This window comes from Anabas testudineus, chromosome 4 (genome assembly GCF_900324465.2).
Source record: "Anabas testudineus chromosome 4, fAnaTes1.2, whole genome shotgun sequence".
Taxonomy (NCBI): Eukaryota; Metazoa; Chordata; class Actinopteri; order Anabantiformes; family Anabantidae; genus Anabas; species Anabas testudineus.
The window spans coordinates 16438998-16457207 of record NC_046613.1 but is presented as its reverse complement, the minus strand read 5'-3'; the positions used below and the strand labels follow the sequence as shown (position 1 = coordinate 16457207).

Below are 18210 nucleotides of genomic sequence, written 5' to 3'. Positions count from 1 at the left end.
CACCGCACGACACACACAAACACACTCGGCAGAGTATATTCTAACACTCGTGGTGGATCTACAACTAGACCTAAATAAAAAATAAACTCTTTTTAAACTCTTTGTAAATAATATTTGTTTATTTTTGCACCAACATGTTTACTGTGATGATCCACTCTGAGGTGAATCACTAGATTTAATACTACTGTCTATTATTTAGAATAAATATGTTTTAAAACATATCTCAGTGTGGAAACCTGCTGTCAAATTCATTCTAAAAGTTTGAGGGAGAGTCTTTCTCACTGCCTCTTACCTCTCCTCATCCTTCCTTGTTGATGTTGTTGCTCCACAGTCAACACAACATACAGATGCTGAGGCCATGCTTAGTTTTATTAAATGCAAAAAACAAAAATGAAAAAACAAAAGAATATTTAAAACTAGTTCAGCAACATGTCGGATGGCGGCACAGCGTCTGACAAACTAAACAAAGTCATCATAGTGAATAGTAATGAGCTCACATGGACACACTGTACAGTATCATTACACTTTAAATAATCTTTTACTTTGGCCTCAAACAGCCAAAAGCACGTGGACAGAGGTTTTTCAGAGGACAGTTCATTTCCAACAGACAACTGAGAAACACTCCTCTTACTCTGTCTCACTATTTTACATGTGTACGCTCTCTTTTGGTCATAAATCACCCCCCTGATGCAAACAAAGCACCATCTCAGCAGATTCGTTTTTTGTTGTGTTGATTTGACATTTCGGTGTCAACGCGATAACGACACCGATGAAACCCTGTGGCGAGTCTATTAGCCGTAAGCAGCAACAAGGATCTGCACTACTCTGCCCTGCATTATCCTGTGAAATTCATTTGCCTAATAATAGAAAAAAAAAATCTAATATAATTACTAGTTAGGTTGCATTCATATGCAAAAGATGCTGCTAAGACACTGAAAAATAAGCATCACTTTGTAAGAGTGTGGCAGTTTTTATGAATCAGGCAGTAACTTACTAAATAAGAAGCATGACTGGGTTTGAACTAATCAGAAATCTAACATTGGTTCTGTATATGCACTGGATTTTATTACCTTTAGGTGCCTGGAAAAGCCAAAGTGCCTAATATGTGTATGAGTAGTCCAAGTGGGAATTTGAAATTTAATACTGTCTGAACTGAAAATACTAGTAGAAGATTTTTACAACATGAGAGAAATACTGACTACGTTTTAGTCATGTTACCAGTGGGTGATGGTGTGATTGCACATAATCGTCATGTACTGAAGATCCTGCATGGTGCAAATAACAAAGAAATAATACTGAGCTGTTTTATTTGTTCACAAACCTGCTGTGAACCAGCAGCTAATGGATCTACAACACTGGTTCTCGAGCTTTTTGGGAAAAACGCCTTTTTTTGCCTGCATGAAAAACGATCACAAATTTGTATATCAGAAATATATCTTTCACATGTCGTAGGTTGGAGCTCAGGTACTCCTGTAGGTGTCCTGACCCACAGGTTGAGAACCGCTGTTCTAGAGCGACATCACGCACTCTTTTCACATCACGTTCTCTGAAATGGTTTCTGAAAAAAGCTGAAACCACTTGGCTTTGTTGAGCTAAACACACGTGGCTCACACTAGCTGTATGCAATTCGTTTTTTTTTGGCCCTTTAGAGTTCAATGTACCTTAATATACAAACTGTTAACCCACAGAGATGAAGAAAAAGTGTTCCTCCGAAAGCTAAATGCTTTATAATCACCTCAGTGTACTCACACGGTGAAACAAAACACACATAAGGCCTCACATCGACAGGATAATGCAAACGAAAAAGAAATCTATCTGTACATTAATTAAAAACATTCAGTGCTTCAGTGTACCGAGTAAAATGTCATTCATACTGTCTCTTGTTTTTTTTTTTTTTTTTATGTTTGGCACATAGGAACACACATGCCCTGTGGAGACCGAGTCAAACGGGACAATCTCTAAAAACACAGAAGTGATAAGCTTTTACATCTTTCTTCAACAGTGGCATACATTCCAGTTGTTCATAATCTTTGAGTCCTGTCATGTCCAGTCGAGAGTGAAGTAGGAAAAACTAGGACAGGAAAAAAAATAAACAGTTAAGCATTCATCTAACTGCAATTGAAGGTGTTTGAATCTTCGTGGATATGTACAGTGAAGTGCGAACGGGTCAGTTCCACGTGAGGGGAGAATGGTGATGTTCCATTAGGACTGAGCAGGCACTACTTTTTTAGGGGTGGCTGGCTTCTTGGTTTGCCATAGGTGGTTGTGGATTGTCACTGCATCCACGCTGGCCGACATGGTCTTAGCTGGTATCTGACTGAACTGCTTCTTGTCTGAGTTGTACTTGTAGAGGCCGTCGATCATCTTGCGCGTGATGCTCTTGGGGCCGATGCCCGTCAGCTTGTTGATTTCTTCTGTCTCGGGGCAGTAAGTGTAGAGAGAGCGGAACTGGCAGCCGGCATCACGGAACAACACCAGGAAGTTGTTGGCCTCCGACTTCTCCATTTCCTGACAAAATCAAGGGAAAAAGGCTGATTAGACACAGTATGATGAAGGAACTCTGTAGACTCTGCCAAGCATTCGTTTAGCTATTAAAAAGAGTTCTTTTATTATGTTTTAACACTCATTAGCAAACAAACTAATAAACAAACCTTTTTTTTTAACCTGAATAATAAAAAGTCAAACATTAGCTTTCTTTACTTTACATTATACAATTTCTTATGTTGCCACATCTTACTCAAGCACATAATGTTGAGGGTTTGTGAGATACGTCATCAGTAAAGCCTCTACGACACACTGACCTCTACAGTGCATAAAATAACCTTAAAACGCGTCTGTTACCTCCAGGATCTTGTTCTTTTGCCCCTCATTGACCTTGCCTGCGAGGCAGCAGTGGGCCAAAGCATTCTGGATAATGTGCTTGTTGGATTTGGCACTGGGCTCCTTGTACAGCTTCGGCCCTGAATGGGAACAGAAAGAGAGAGACGGAGAACAGCAGGATGAGACTGTTGTCATGGCAACCACTCCATTTATGTCAAAGAACAGACTTCCCTCCCTATTTGTGCTTCCTTTTGATAAAATATGTATGAAGATTTCCACTGGTAGCATTTGTGTGTGCTGTCCGTTGTCTGACAAATACGAATTCAGATCCCAAGTAATTCCTCACACAGCAGATAGTTTTGAATTTAAAACAGTGTCAATCCATGCAATCCATCAACCAAGCATTTAGTAACTATTATAAATATCTGGTCATTTTAACATTTGCATGAAAACACATATTCTACTGACTGACCAGTGTACTCTGTGTTGGATGTAACAGAGGACGTTGTGGATCCATTTTCCCAGTCCTTTTCTCCATTCCTGCTGCTGGAGCGACTCGGGGACAGGAAGCCATCTGCAGAGTCTGGTCTAAAACACAAACAAATATACTGAACGTTTAATTTATTTAATTAATTTCCTTGTGCCATTTTTTCCACCATGCCTACATCTTACGTGCAGAGGTTTATCTTGCACTGCGTCCACTACCTCAGCACACAGTTTGAGCTTGTTTTAGTTATATTCACTAGTAAAGCAGCAAAGCAGTGAGTGTAGTGACACGAGGATCAATAAAAGAGGTCAATCAATCATAGCACAGCACTTGGCATTTACTTGCTCTTTTTGTGGACTGCAACAGCACTTTGTGGCTCCTCTGTACAGATACACTGGCATCCTCATAAGCAAGAGAATTACAAATATACTGCGTGAGCAGCACTTATTTCATTGGGATTTTAGTGTTTTACAAATATATACATTACTCTGCTCTCTCTGGAATTATGTAAAAAAATGAGCAGTACAATTTTACAGTAAGAGCAACTAAAGCCAAACCACGTTCAAATGTGCTCAGAGTGCTTTTTGTGAATGTAAACTTTCCATGTTAACAAGTCATTTCTCGAACAAGCCAAATCTCTAAATAGGACAAAATAGCAGAATTTGGATTACATATGTGTTGGCATGTTTTAAGAACAGCTAAGTGATAAATATAGAGTTAAATGACTTGATAAAATGGACATTTTATGTGCTGTACATGTTCTGACTCTGATGTACAGTGGATCAAAAAAAGCAAAAAACATTTCCTCGACTTTTTTCCTAGGTATTAAAAAAAGAGTGCAGGAAAATAAGGTGGTGAAAAAAGCACAGCAGAGGAGGGACTGGAAAACAGAACTTGCATTAAACAAGTGCTGTGAAGTTCAGGATCTATCCAAAAGAAAGAGGAGATGCAGCATGTTCCTTCTCCTTAAAGTAAGTGTTCACACAGTCCAGAACAAACCCCGTGTGGGGACAGGGAGTCAGTGTTAGGAGTGGACTAAGGACAGCATGAAACGCCTTAAGGTTTAACAGCCACTAACCTTCTCCTTCTCAGTTTAGGAGAGCTCAGAAAGTAAAAGAGGCTGCCAGAGGCCAAACTAGCACTTCTGACATGTGTGAAACAGGAGGAAAGAAAGTAGTAAAAAATAAGAAAAGGAAGATAGGAAGAATATAGAAGAGATGTTAGACCCGAGGATGGAAGTTAGTCTGGAGAGCTTGACTTTAACAAACAAGAGCAAATCAGAACACGGAACACGGTTCATGTTTGTGAGCTATTATTAGGTTTCTTTGTGAACAAGTAGGCATGAGTCCACTAAAATTCAAAACTATCAAATCTACAATCATCTCTGAATTGGCAATTATTCGACCATATACATTTGTACCACCCGTTTATCATATTAACATTTTAACCAGCACTTGGACACTTAGTATTAATTATATTATTATATTATTAATATTATTATAGTAAAAGCTTCTCACCTTGGTGCTCTCTTTTCAGAGTGGACGCTGTCGCTGTCTCCCAGGTTGAGGGAAGCCAGAGACAAGCTGGAGACTGAAAAGACACGTTGGCGTGAACCTGGATGTGAGACAACGAGATGTGGCACAGCACGACACGATTACACCGACACCACAAATGACAACACCACTAGACTGTTGAGTGTGCTTTGTGCCAGCCTTGACGCCGAGCAATGGAGCCTCAGTGCTACGACTGTAAGAAACCTATAGTTATACTTATAAAATTCATGCTTAGAATAAATGTGTAGAATTTAAATGTTATAATTTACTTTTTAATTACATATAAAAACAGACACACACAAGTGCTGCATTGCTCGTTCAGTTTGTTAACATGCAAAACGTACAGCTTTACTCAAGATAGTATTTATATAATGTTATAATATTTATATATTGTATAGTTCAATTCTCATCACTATAGAAAACATCTATTGAAGATGTATCTAAAATGTACTAAACAGATTCATCAGACATTTTCAGGTGGCACAAAGCAGAGTTGCAGCACGACACCGATTTGACAGATGGGATGACCTTGACCTCGCGAGGGGTCGTTTCCACGGTTACCTGTGGCAGCTCTGACAGGAGTTTTGGGAGAGTCCATGCTGTCGCGATGGATCGACTTCGGCCGACCCCGCCTCGGCTTGGCCCCGCTGGCTGGCCGAGGTTTAATGATGGTGTCCATGTCCTCCATCAGTTTCAGCTGCTTCCTCCTGAGATACTCCTGCTTGATGAACTCCCTCCTGGCCTTGTCCTCCTCCTTCCTGATACGCTCCTCCTCTGCCTTTAACCTGTTCCGATGGACGAATGGAAGGAAAAATATCACTCCATGTGAAAGATAAAGTGACTTAATATATAAGTCAAATTTTCTTCTGACACAAACATTTCTTTTCTAGACATTAGTGGAACAATGTGTTTTATCTGACATCTGCAGAAAACTGTTTAATAGAATCATAACTGTTATTTTATTAATGCATTAGTTATTTATTTCATTATAAACATATCATTATTGCCCTTGAGCACCAAAAGAAAGAGCAAACTACACTGCTCTGAAAATGTGTGTCAACATACCGAGCTTCCTCCTTCTTTTGGTCCAACTCAGCTTCCAGCTGCATCTTCCTCTGCTGGCTCTCCTTTTCCCTCCTCAGCCTTTTCTCCAGCAATGCCGCTCTCTTCTGGGCCATGTTCTCCTCAGCCTTACCATCCTCCTGAGTCAAAGACAAAACAAACATGATGCTATTTTAAAATGTACATATATATATGTTAGATTACTATGCTACTGTTCATACTAGACTTATGGTGTGATAGGAAATGGTTTTATTAATTTTGTATTTATCTAATGTGATATAATAATTAATATATTCTGCATGAACTGTGACAATAGGAAGAGAGCATAGGAAGGACACTATTCAAAATATCATCTGTCAAATGTCACATCTTATAAAGACTCTGAATAATAAATATAAAACTACACATTTCGACTACACAAGCGCAGTAACAAATTAAATTTAAATGCAGTTTTCATTCGATGTGAACATCCTTTGCTCAGACCTCAGTACTCAGCCTCACAATCTATTCAATTTAACACTTCTTCAACCCCACTGTTCCACAGCTGTGCCTGAATTATTCACAACAGCTCCGGTTTTCTGACCTACATCTAAGCCCTGCAGTAAGCGAGCGATCTTAAAACGTCTTCCCATAAGTGGGAAGGTGATGCTGTCCTTAGACAGCATGTTTCCTCAACCATTCATCGTCTCATGTTGGGAACAAGTGAGTTTCCTGATTGAAAAAACAAACAACAAAAATAAAAATATTTTTCTGGTAACAGTCTACCTTGAAGAAGAAACCGCGGCACATCTTCTGTTCCTCGTCGAGGCCTTCCACATTAGTCTGCTGTGTTTCCAAATCATCATCAAGGGTCAGGTCCTCCAGGGGCTTCACGACTGACAGAGGGACCTCGATCAAACTACTCTTTGCCTGGCCGGAGGTTTCGGGGTGCGGAGGGATCTCTGTAGGTGTCACTGTGAAGGTTTCGACCACGGGATGGGCCAGAACCTCAGGAAAGGATGACTCAATAGTCGGTTTGACCTTCTGTACTCTGAGCTTCAGGTTATCGGTTTCTGAGTTAGTGATCTTGGAGTCAGCAACTGTTTCCTGGGCTCTGACATTTGAATCTACTTCGGTCTGTTCTCTTTTCTTCTGTATGTTGGGGGATGTGGGGGTTGAGTTGGCTACACATATACTGCCAAGCTCTCTCTCCGGGGAAAGGATTGAACCAGTCTCCTTGTTTTTATCTCCATCTGGGGGTAGTCTCTCTGGATCCCTACTTGCTGGTTTTTCCCCCATGTACACAAAGGAACTTGCCAAAGGTTGGCAGGGAGAAAAGCGCCGTAGCCTTGGGATGCTATCGACAGACTGCGGGGCTGTTAGGACTCGATTGTAGGGGGCCAGCTTGAGTTCGCTGGGACGAGTAGTGCGGGGATTACGCGAGTGGAAAGAGGCAGATTTGCGTTTTATACTGGTCGGAGAGCGGTGTGTGGAACGGGGGGAGTCGGCAGGAGAAGAGGGTCCTGAGGATCGGGTGACAGCCCCGGCCCGGCTGTGTTTTTGTGGCGAGGGGTTTGCATGCAGAGAAGGAATGACCCACGCCTGTTGATGTTGTTGCTCCCTCATGGCCATGATGACTTCCTGCTGCTGTGCTAATCGCTGCATCTCACTCTGGAGGAAGGCTAATGAATGGTTGAGTTTGTCAATAGAACGCGTGTACTCTGTGAGATCCACTTCAGTCAGCTGCGCAGGGCTTTGTCCACCCTCCTCTCCTGCACCAGGTGACTTTGTCCAGCAGGAGCCTGGACTGCTTTGCTCTGCCCCATCAGGTGTGTCTGCTTTGCTTCTACCAAATATAAATGCAGGACTTGCTGCTTTGCTTTCTCCTTCGGTTTTCCCTGCTTCCTCTCCAGTGGCAGCCCCGTCTCCTTTTCTCTTTACCACATTGAGAAACGCTGAGTGGCCCATCTTTTGCCGATGCCTCGTAAAAGCAGCCTCTACCTTCTTCTTCTGGGCTTCAATAGCTTTTCTTTTTTCCTCCAGCCTCATTCTCAGCTGTACCATCTCTGTAGCCATGACTTGAGCAGGGTCATTGGGTGGAAGCTGAACGGGTGAGGGTGATGCTTGAGCGGTGAAGGGTGGTGTGGTTTGTTGATGGATGGGGCTGTGCTCAGGGGTTGGGGCCCAGGAGACAGATAATGGGAGGCCAAACTCAGAGCCTTCAGGAGTTGTCTTGAGGGAGCTGCTGCTGCCCCTTCCTGAATCTGGCGCTGATGGATTGAGCTTCTTCATTTTCTGTTCGGCAAAACTTGTCATCTTCACGGATAAAGGGGATTTACTTTGACTGCTGGGGCAAGGGCTTGGCGTGTCCATTTCCAGCTCCATGTGCACAGAGCAGTCTCTCAGAGAGGAATCCTCATCCAGCATATCCTCCGTTTGGATGTGGATCCCGGTGTCCACCTCTGTGGTGTCTGTGGTGCTCAACGTTCCTTTGGAGTCCAACTCTGACAGTGGCTCCAACCCACCAACACCTGCTCCGTGGTCCTGACTGTGCAAGAAGAACCCATTGTTGATCCCCTCCACGGGAAGCCTGCTAGGACTGTGGATGATCTGCAGGGCCTCTTCCATGGAGGGGGTTGTTGCCATAACACTCCCATGGCCATTATGGTAAGCTCGCCTAGGAGGCTCTACTCCAGCTAGGCTGTCTGGGCAGCCCTCCTCCTCAATGCCGACACTCTGACCGTTCACTGGCTGGAAGGAGAGGTTACGCTTCATTCCACGGGGCATGTGGTGGACCTTGAAACCAGAGCCATCATCGGTGCTAACGGACCTGACCATGCCTCGTGTGGATGAGGGAGGGGCAGGAGCAGAGTCTTCTTTGTCAAAGGGAATGTCAAAAGACACACCATAAGGCCCAGACCTTTACAGAAAAAAGAGAAAAAAATAATTACTAATTAAAAAATATATAAAAAGTTTTTTTTATGATCCCCATGGCTTAATTAATACTCCAAACTAATAAATACATGAACAGGACAGCAACATTGCTAACCTTTTCTCTTTGGGCCAGGTTCCTAGGTTGCCATCAACAAAAGACATGGAGGTTGACCTCTTGATCTCTCCTGAAAAACACAAGACTTTTTATTGTACCTAGAAATAATTGTGATTTGGCACCATATAAATAAACTGAATTGAATTAAAGTAACATTATTTTTAAATGAACACCTGACAATACAATTCTGATTTTATAATAATCACCTGAGTTTCGAGGTTGGGGTCGCAGTGGCAAACTAGAGAATGAAAGACACAAATAAGACATGTTATTCACTGTTATACTTGTTTTTATTATCCTTTATAGCTTTAATTTGACCATATAAGGACTTTACAGTGCAAGCTGACCTCATTTGATATCTCATTCAGTATCATATATTCACAGCTGCCCATCAACCAGCATAAACTACTAAAGATGAAAATGGCTTGCTCACATGTTTTGGAGATATATTTAGTATATATTACCATAATGCAGAACCAGCATACCTGGGTCTTTCAGGACTGGGTGGTCTTTCTGAAAAGCTCCTCTTAGTTGCCTTGGATATGGGGATGGCTGACAGAGTCTTCAACAATGATGAGGGCTCTGCTGTGACACATTAGAGACAAATTATAAAACTGGATAGCAGCATATTAATGTACTTTAGTTTTCTCTTGATTACTGTGATCTGTGGATGTTTGGTCACGTGTTACTACATATTACAGTAAGATCAGACCTGCAGACTTGCCTGTGCCTTCATTATCCAGCATTCTTGGTTTCACAAAAGACGGTTTGACAACCTCAAACCACCAGAAGAGCTCTGCCATGAACACCAGATAGTTATTCTAGGAAGAAATTCAAAACAAACAAATTCAGTTAATTACTCATCTCAAAGATATTTTAAGAGACAACTGGCTGTTACCAGGAACTAAATCTCACAATACCACCCGTCATACAGTTGCATTACACTAATTTCTCCAGCAGGTGTCTCTGTTGACTCCTGCAGAGAACCTGAAGTGATGAGTATGACTTGACTATGTACCCTCATGTCTGAATATAAATAATTCACATGTCTTGATCCATTTCACAGAGACACTTCATAGCTCAAACCACAGTGGGGTAATTGTTTACAAAGGAATTTATATGTATCTTTTTTCATGTTCATAAAAATGAGTGACTTTCATATGAATGAAAATGTTCCTTTCCTGATGCATTTAACCGCCTGGACTTAAGTGCTAATTAACCAAATGTAATGTCACTGCTTTTTGCATGCTGGATAAGCTAATCATCCACTTACATAATAAACTTAATAGTACCTGTGGTAGTAGAGAAGAGTATTTAAGGTATTAACCTAATTTATAAAATATAGGTCAGCTATTTTTTTCTGCTCTCAATCACCAGCATGCAGTCCACCAGAACAAACTGAACTGGATCGGTAAGAAATATTGGAGGGATTTTGCTGTGCAAAGTCATGTCCACGCCAGAACCAGTTTAAGATACAGTGGGCGGTCAAATTGCTTGAAAACAAAAATATGCAACAACCAATTACAAAGAAATTTTGCCCAGTAAACTTTCCACAAATGTGCAGACGAAGAAACATCCAACCAGCATGACTGCTGATTACATTATGTTGCCCTGTTAGCCAACATTTTAAAGGACTTCAGTGTCATTTTTAGTATTTGTTAATTAATCCCAGTTTAACCATTGGAGGGGACATTATTGGAGTTTTTTCCCATGTAGCGTTGTTTTTTTCATAAAGATGTATTTATATAGATTCCTTCACAGAAAACAGCAGAATGCACCAGCTTTTTCAATCAAAAACCAGTTGTATTGTATTATTATCTCTATGTATTTGTATCCACATATTGTATAATTAATTAGGCCAAACTGAGCCGTTTTTGCAGTGAACATGCACCCGCACGCATACAATGTGGATACATAGAATTAGTGCAGTGACGCAGGAATGACCTTGAGGAAACACGCCCTGTCCCTGCCCTCACTCTGTGGTCTCCAGACAAAGACAACGGTGTGTGGCTCCCTGATTCACTTCATCAGCAACATTTCACTGTACAAGGAACACACACAGTTCATACAATAATCCTTTAGACTGCAGACTATAGTCACAACATGATGAACAGAGGCAATTAACGCTTGCCACACTGGTCTCCCTTGGGTGCCGCTGCAGAATTTTACCTTGGTTTTTACACGTGCCAGTTTGCAGAGCTGCAAAAGCCTGAGGAAGAGGCGTGCTTGCTATGACAGAATCTGCAGTAGGTGTGAGAAGCAGCAGGGAACATGGCTACCAAAATAATTTAACTACAGCAGAAAAGAAATCTAATTTTCATCTTTCCATGCAAAGTGAACAGTGGATCGTCAAGTAGATGTAGATGTCTTCCACCACATTTTTCAATCTATGTTTCGAGTTACACTTGTCCTTTTTGCATCTCTTGGGTAAACTATCTTCATCAGAAAACTATTAACAAACACCAAGCAAAATGCCAAAGTGCTGGTTACCTGTAGGTGGTTTCAGCATGTGAAGCATTCCTTTGTTAAGACAAGAGCATAAGCTTCAGATTCAGAAAGAAAACAGGACGAGAGATGAAGATTTCCTATCGTCTGTTCTGGTGGCAACAGCCCAACTTGACTTCTCTCTTCCCATCTGTCCAACTGCCTACTACTGACAAACCAGGTGTGAGTGTTATCGCTTAATATGATCAGTCAGCAGTCACACTCACACACATATCCCCTAAACAACCAACCCCTCCTGCACCACCACTGCATCTTACTACCACACGGGTTGCCAGGTCTGCAGTTTTGCCAGACCTGGCTGTTTGGAGATTTGTGTGTCAGAGTGTACCATTCTCAGAATGAAAACAGGAACCTGATTGGCGATTACCAGAAAAGAGCTTGTAGGGAGGGAGGGTGGTGTGGGGAGCTAATCCACTCTGCAGGGATGGGCTCAAATGGCCCTTCTTCTATCCTGAATGTGTTGCACGTGCATACATTCATATGTGAAAGTAGGTGTAAAATGTTAATGCACTGCCAATGTCCTGGGCTTACATGCAGACAGCAGGTCAAATATACAAACTCTACAAATTAGGTTATCCACTGCAGCAAGACACAAGGTCTACGCAAACACTGGGCATTAATGTCAACAATCATTGGCCTAGGAGCTTGATTAAAGGATCTAGGTCCTGCTGCCAGATAGACGGACAGACTGGAAACCCTACTCTCTAGATTTACTGCCAGCTTTATCAGACTGCTCTCTGTAGCCTGCTAAAAAACAAACAAACAGAACAAAAAGAGGTGGAAACCACATACAGGAGACATCACTGCCTCATGTTAAGGAATCCAGCAATGAACCGATTAAAGAGTAACAGGACACTAAAAAGAACAATCATTACTTAAACACTTAAGTGCTGGTGATCTCAAAGCTGAGCTTGACTCTAAAGCAGTGCTCCCTTTGAATTACACACAGTCATACATAATGTACTCCAGTATCTTTAAATTAAACATAGAAACCAGTTTAAACAATTAATAATAGACACCAACTATAAGAGAACCGGCATCAATAAGGAACTGCACACGACGTGTCACATGTTACCACACAGTGGAACAAATCCAGTAGCATGAATGTAGACAAATGATTAACTGGGAGCCGTGCTGATGAGGGCGTTTGTGAATTTCTGTGAGGATGAGAAACCTCAGCATGTGTGCTCAAACACCTCCTGGTAAAGAGAAAACGCTGACAAAACCCAAAGCTAGTGAATTTCATTCCTCCTTCCCGAAAGCTCAGATGGTAATTTAAATGTGCTGTGAATTAATTAAATGAGGAGCCAATAAATGGGAGTGGGCTGACTTGATTTAGTAGCTTGGTGTCCATTAGGCGAGAAGGACCTTAAGTGATGTACTGTGTGTGTTCTGTGGCTTTGGGGGTTGGGGATGAGATGCTGTCCCTCTTCACCTCTTCTCCTGCCTCCGTCTCCTCCCTAACTATTTCAAACTCTGTTATCACTCGTCCTCATCTCCTCGCTCCTGTTTCCATTTTCTCCCACATCAACACCTCTCTCACTTCCCCTCCTCTGTAATGTCTCGGCTCAGACTCTATAATAAGGTCTCCATTAGTATGACAGGCCACAACGTACAGCTACTGAGGATGTGACTTCCTGGAAACTGGGTCAAGGTTACTGAATGTAACTGGTTCTGTATGCAGTCCTGGCTGCACCGCCGCTCTCAGGCAGTAACTCCCTGCTGGGATTTTTTAAATCCCTCGTGAAATTAGTCTCAGCAAAACGCAGCTACAGGCTGGTTCACGAGAGTCAATTATTATTTTCTGATGTTGTGTGTTAAATTGATGCGTGAAAACTCAGTGCTGCTTGGAATGCAAGATGGATGATGTTTCTAGACATGACACTCGTGTTCTGTCCCAAAGTTATAAAGCACAAAATATTATTTGCATTACCAGAGCAACCAATTTTATATTAAAAGATGATTCCTACTGCTATTACAGCAGTCTTATATTAAGTCCAGAAAGTCTCTTTAATCACTGCAGCTCTGCTGAGTGACATATTTAATTTAGGCTGTGTACTGATCTCTCCACAGCAGGATAGAAAGAGCTACGACTGCACTGTAAACAACATGTTTTTAAGTGTAAAGTGCCTCAAAAGCGGATTTTATCTGGATAGTGTTGTGGTAAGATCACTGCCCTCCATGCGGGAGACTGGGGTTCAAATTCCGGCCATGGCCTACCTCCAGTAAGGGTTCTTAGGTAAGACTTCTGCCTACCCCTGTACCCTTGTCTCACTTGTAAGTCACTTTGGATAAAAGCGTCTGCTAGTTGAGGCCTTCAGCTGATGAGTCCACTCTGAGTGACCTGTGCTCGTCTGTGTTCAACAGTCCTCTGTTAGAGTACAGTTGACAGTCAGGTAAAGTCAGACTCACCCAGACACATCAACTTTTTACTACTTACAGCGCTCTCACGCAAAACACCATAAAGAACAAACAAATACACACAGCCAGTTGTGACCAGCCAGTTGTAGCCAGTGCGCTTTTGATGTGATGGAATAGTAACCGTGGCTGTTTTGGGATGTGGTGGGAACTCCAGACTCCAGTAACCATTATGGGTGTTTGATGAAAAGGGCAAGTTCACTGCAGCAGCAAAAATACATATATGTGCACAAAGCAACTGACCAAGAAAACACAACTACAATGAACAGTTTTTGAGGCATTGGGGATCCTTCAAGGACGCAGAGAGGGTGGAGCAATCTTTGTGCCTGGGTGCATGCATAGCCACATATAAACATACAAATATAGAGCCCCTTATGCTGTTATTTCTGTGACACAACACTCATTTCCTATTTTGAGCAGGACAGAACCCCAACATTGTGTCACCCCTGCTCATTGAAAACAGTAAAGCTTTTTGACTTAATGTCACCACCTTTAGATATTTTTCACAGACCTGCTGCTGATCTCAAGTGAGCTATATAGATTATTTTTTATTGTGGAAGAAAGAAAAAGTACGCATGTTTTCAGATGGGTGGCATGGGTGTAAGAAGTAAAAGCAACTGAAAGATGGAGTGAGCGAGTGAGAAACAGAAAGACACAAAGTATGACAGGAGAAAAGAAGACATACAACAGAAAATAACAATGAACCCGAAGGAGAAAATAAGTGGCAAATAAAGTTGATCAGAAGGGTGGAGAAGGACATTAGGAAAGAAGAACAAGGAAGGAGAGAAATGGAAAATAATTAAAGAGAAATGAATAAAGAAAGACAAGAAAAGAGCATGTGATGACAGAGAGAAAACAACACATCCAGACATGTTAGGGGAGCAGGCTGAGTGCAGCTCTCCAGGCTTGTGGTTGATGAAGACATAGTTTAAACTGAATGTTTTTTTCCACAGAGTGACTCACCACACTGGACTTAACAACGCTGCCCATTTCTCCTTTCTGACTGGATCCAGCACCATATGATTTTCTAATTGAGTTTTGTTAAATTATCAGTATTAATGTATCAGTTTATAGAGGTAATTTTCATGATTGGCACGTGACAAAGGCACAGTTGTAGTAACAGTTCTACAGTTTGAAGTCTGAGAGATGTTTCTGTAACGACTATTACAGAATATCTGTGAAATCAATTTCACAGTGGAGATTTGGTTTACAGAGAGAACCTCTGGACAGCAACCAAGCAGGATTCAGTATCACAATACTGAACATATGTCAAGTCAGAGTTTTCTGTTTTATGACATTTTGCATATTTCATATTTCACATGATCAGAAATCAGCTTATAATTAACATAAGTTCAAAATACAACAGTATATAATAAAAATACATAATAAAAACACAATCACTTTGGCAACCAGACAAATGTAAATAGTTTGATGCAGAAGTCAGTGAAAGTTCAATGATTTCAAATTTAAGGGTGAACATCTCGCTTCGTAAGTGAAACATGCAGCAGGTTCGAGCAGTACCTTGATGGTGGAGGAGGCGTAGAGCATGTCCTCCAGGCTGAAGTGGCAGCAGTTGTTCAGGTTGTCTTTGCAGAAGTCCTGAATGAGCTGTAGGTTGTACATCCGATCAGCTAGTGTCATGTTCTCTTTCAGACACACATCTAGAAGAGCGGAGGGAGCCATCGGGTGTCAGGATCACAGTGACGTCAGTATGAATGTGATGATTGAAGTGGTTCTGGTTACAATGGCCACATCAGTGATTTTTAATGTGCTGATGGTAAGTACAATGTTTTATGTCTGTGAGGCAGGAAGATTGCAGATATTAAAGCACGATGGCTCGTGAACGACCAATCATGACAACCTGTAGGTGGAGCTGTATTTAAATCCATTTACAGAGTAACGATGTTGAGAGATTGATCTTTTGTCTTTTACTGTGTAAGAAGCTGCTATCACCTCACTTCATCAACAAGGTGATGGGATTACAGGACATCGTTTGTTTGTGACTGATTTTTGTTCTAATGAATCAACCATTCAAAGGAAGTGGATGGAAAAACACGAATCTGTTCCAAGACAATGAAACTACATTTGCAGGAAATAAAATAAAAACAGTCCAAGTAGAGTCTATGAAAAATCACACTAGATGTTTTTTTCTTATATTTATATATAATAGCATATTATATTCTTCTTCTTAGTATTAGTATCAGAAACGTTTGAGTTAATAATTGAAAGATGGAAATTCCAGCAATAGTTTACGTCATTGAATACTTTTTTGCGAGACCTACAGCCACACACGGAGCTCTTCCTTCAGCACAGTGAATGACTACCACACACGCCGATCCACCCACCCACCTATCATGCCCATTCCTTACCATCTAATGGCAGCAGCTGAGGGCAGTAGAAGTGCAGCAGGGCACCCAGGGCTGAACCGTCTGTGCTGTCTTTTAGCAGGTTGTCCACTGGGGGGATCCAGGGAACTGACTGGGTTGAGGTCTGCTCCTTCCTGTACCGGGCCTGTGTTACATTAAATAAAAAAGTTTAAATAAGAGTGTTTTGAAAGCATTATCTGCAGGGTCTACACATCTTTATATCTTGTATATCTTTTCATATTCTTGCAGTGCAGGAAGTCAAATGAATGCAGCAAAAAGAATCACATGCTAATTAGAAAAAAGGAAGGAGAGAGAAAAGCTGTGTATAGGTTATAGTAGAGGCAGAGGATGATACACACACGACACTAGAAATCAAGACAGAAGAAAGAAGGATGAGGAACGAGAAATGCTCACTATGAAAGCATACGTAAAAGAGTGTAGCATTGATTAGTTGACTTACAGGCACAAGCTTCATGTACCACTTGGTTGGAGACTGCAGGAGCACAACAACAACACCGACAAAGAAATAGCAGTTAGTGAGATTAGTTAGTAATGCGATTAGTAATACAAGGAAAGACATGACATCGGTGAGACCAAAGGGGAAGGAACCTGTATGTTATGAAGAGCACAAGAAAAGCAGCCTACACAACACAAATAACCATGAAATTGTGTTTAGTGCACTGTGGTGTTAAGATTTCAGTGTATATTAGTGTAGGATTTAGGTGACATAGGTACGTGGGTATGTTAAGGCCTTTTGTCTTTTCAGAATTGCTTTTAGCTGCAAGTTCACAGTTGCTCTTGGTATAAATTACATCCTAAAATGATACAATAAATAGGAATAAGGGGTACTGAATGGCACAAACACATTCAGGGAATTAATCTCACTGCCAGTAAAGAAACAAGCATCAGATAAGAAGCTACAATGGCTGAAAGAAACAAATAACAGTTCCTCTGCAAACATGTAACCAAACTGACAGCGACCCCCTGACAATGTAAGCTCATTCCAAGAGTGGAGAGGCTTGCCTCAGTTAATAGATAATTCCCACACTACCTCGAAGCATCAAAGAACCAAATGTAAGTGCCACTCAAAGTGGCTGGCAAGTCCTCAACTTCAAAGGCAAAGGAGAAAATACAGAGACTTTGAAATGAAACCCTCTAAACAACTATCCAAGGCTGCAAGAGGATGAAAAGACCAACGGTAGCTTTCTTGGATTTTCCTGATTTGATTAACGTCACAGCTCTCTGAATGGTAATTTGAGTGTGATGCAATCAGACAAAACACCTGATGTAATCTAATCTACAACATGTTAGTTAGCCATTTTTATCTATTTGTGAATGAGCTGATTTTAAAAACTGATATCACGGCGTAATGCGTGTTATGTTGTCGTAATTTGCCATTTGTCAAACAGAACTAGACTGATTCCTGGACAGTTGCGGCCTGTGCAAAAGTGATTCTGATGCATGTCTTTCAAAATAAGATTCCTGACTTGTAGAAGAACCCTGAGTCATAAGGCACTGACATTTAGTGACATTAAATGGTGCATTTGTAGGTCGATGCACTGACCACTCAAAATCAGTGCTGACTTATGCAAATTTGAATATATGTTGTTTGCTGCTTTTATCTTTTCTGACCCTGCCCAAACTGTAAATCATGTTTATCGAATCTATGTTGCTGTCTGCATCTGAAGTGATGGTCTAAGACTGTGGGTTAAGCAGCGTCAGACAAATTCTAAAAGCTGTTAAGGCCACCAATCAAACCCCTGGAGAGTGGTATATGGCCCTCATCCATCAGCTTCTGACAGATGACATACACACATACGCAGTTGTGAGTATTTACACAAACACACACATGCACTGTATCCAGCTCCAATCATCGTGTGACTCCCCTTGTCCCATCAAAGTTCATCCTCTGAAACCAGACGTGTCCGCCTGAGCTGCAGCTCAGCTCTTGCAACTTAAAAGGATTATTCC

At 41.5% G+C, this 18210-nt stretch overlaps 1 protein-coding gene across 3 annotated transcripts in view; it reads right to left on the bottom strand.

The window, feature by feature from the left end:
* Positions 1-362: 362 nt before the first annotated feature.
* The window catches only part of camsap2a (calmodulin regulated spectrin-associated protein family, member 2a), a 46032-nt gene continuing 28184 nt past the window's right edge, over positions 363-18210 (bottom strand). The window contains exons 5-17 of one of the 3 annotated variants that reach the window (XM_026345712.1): positions 16243-16384; positions 15395-15534; positions 9663-9771; positions 9436-9532; positions 9157-9188; positions 8951-9020; positions 6688-8821; positions 5926-6062; positions 5422-5645; positions 4825-4921; positions 3293-3408; positions 2842-2960; positions 363-2508 (exon numbers count right to left, since the gene is read on the bottom strand). In XM_026345712.1, the coding sequence (XP_026201497.1) occupies positions 2203-2508; positions 2842-2960; positions 3293-3408; positions 4825-4921; positions 5422-5645; positions 5926-6062; positions 6688-8821; positions 8951-9020; positions 9157-9188; positions 9436-9532; positions 9663-9771; positions 15395-15534; positions 16243-16384 (3723 nt within the window). In that variant the 3' untranslated portion in view covers positions 363-2202. The remainder of the gene's footprint in view (positions 2509-2841; positions 2961-3292; positions 3409-4824; positions 4922-5421; positions 5646-5925; positions 6063-6687; positions 8822-8950; positions 9021-9156; positions 9189-9435; positions 9533-9662; positions 9772-15394; positions 15535-16242; positions 16385-18210) is intronic. The other 2 variants (XM_026345713.1, XM_026345714.1) reach the window with 2 other exon arrangements.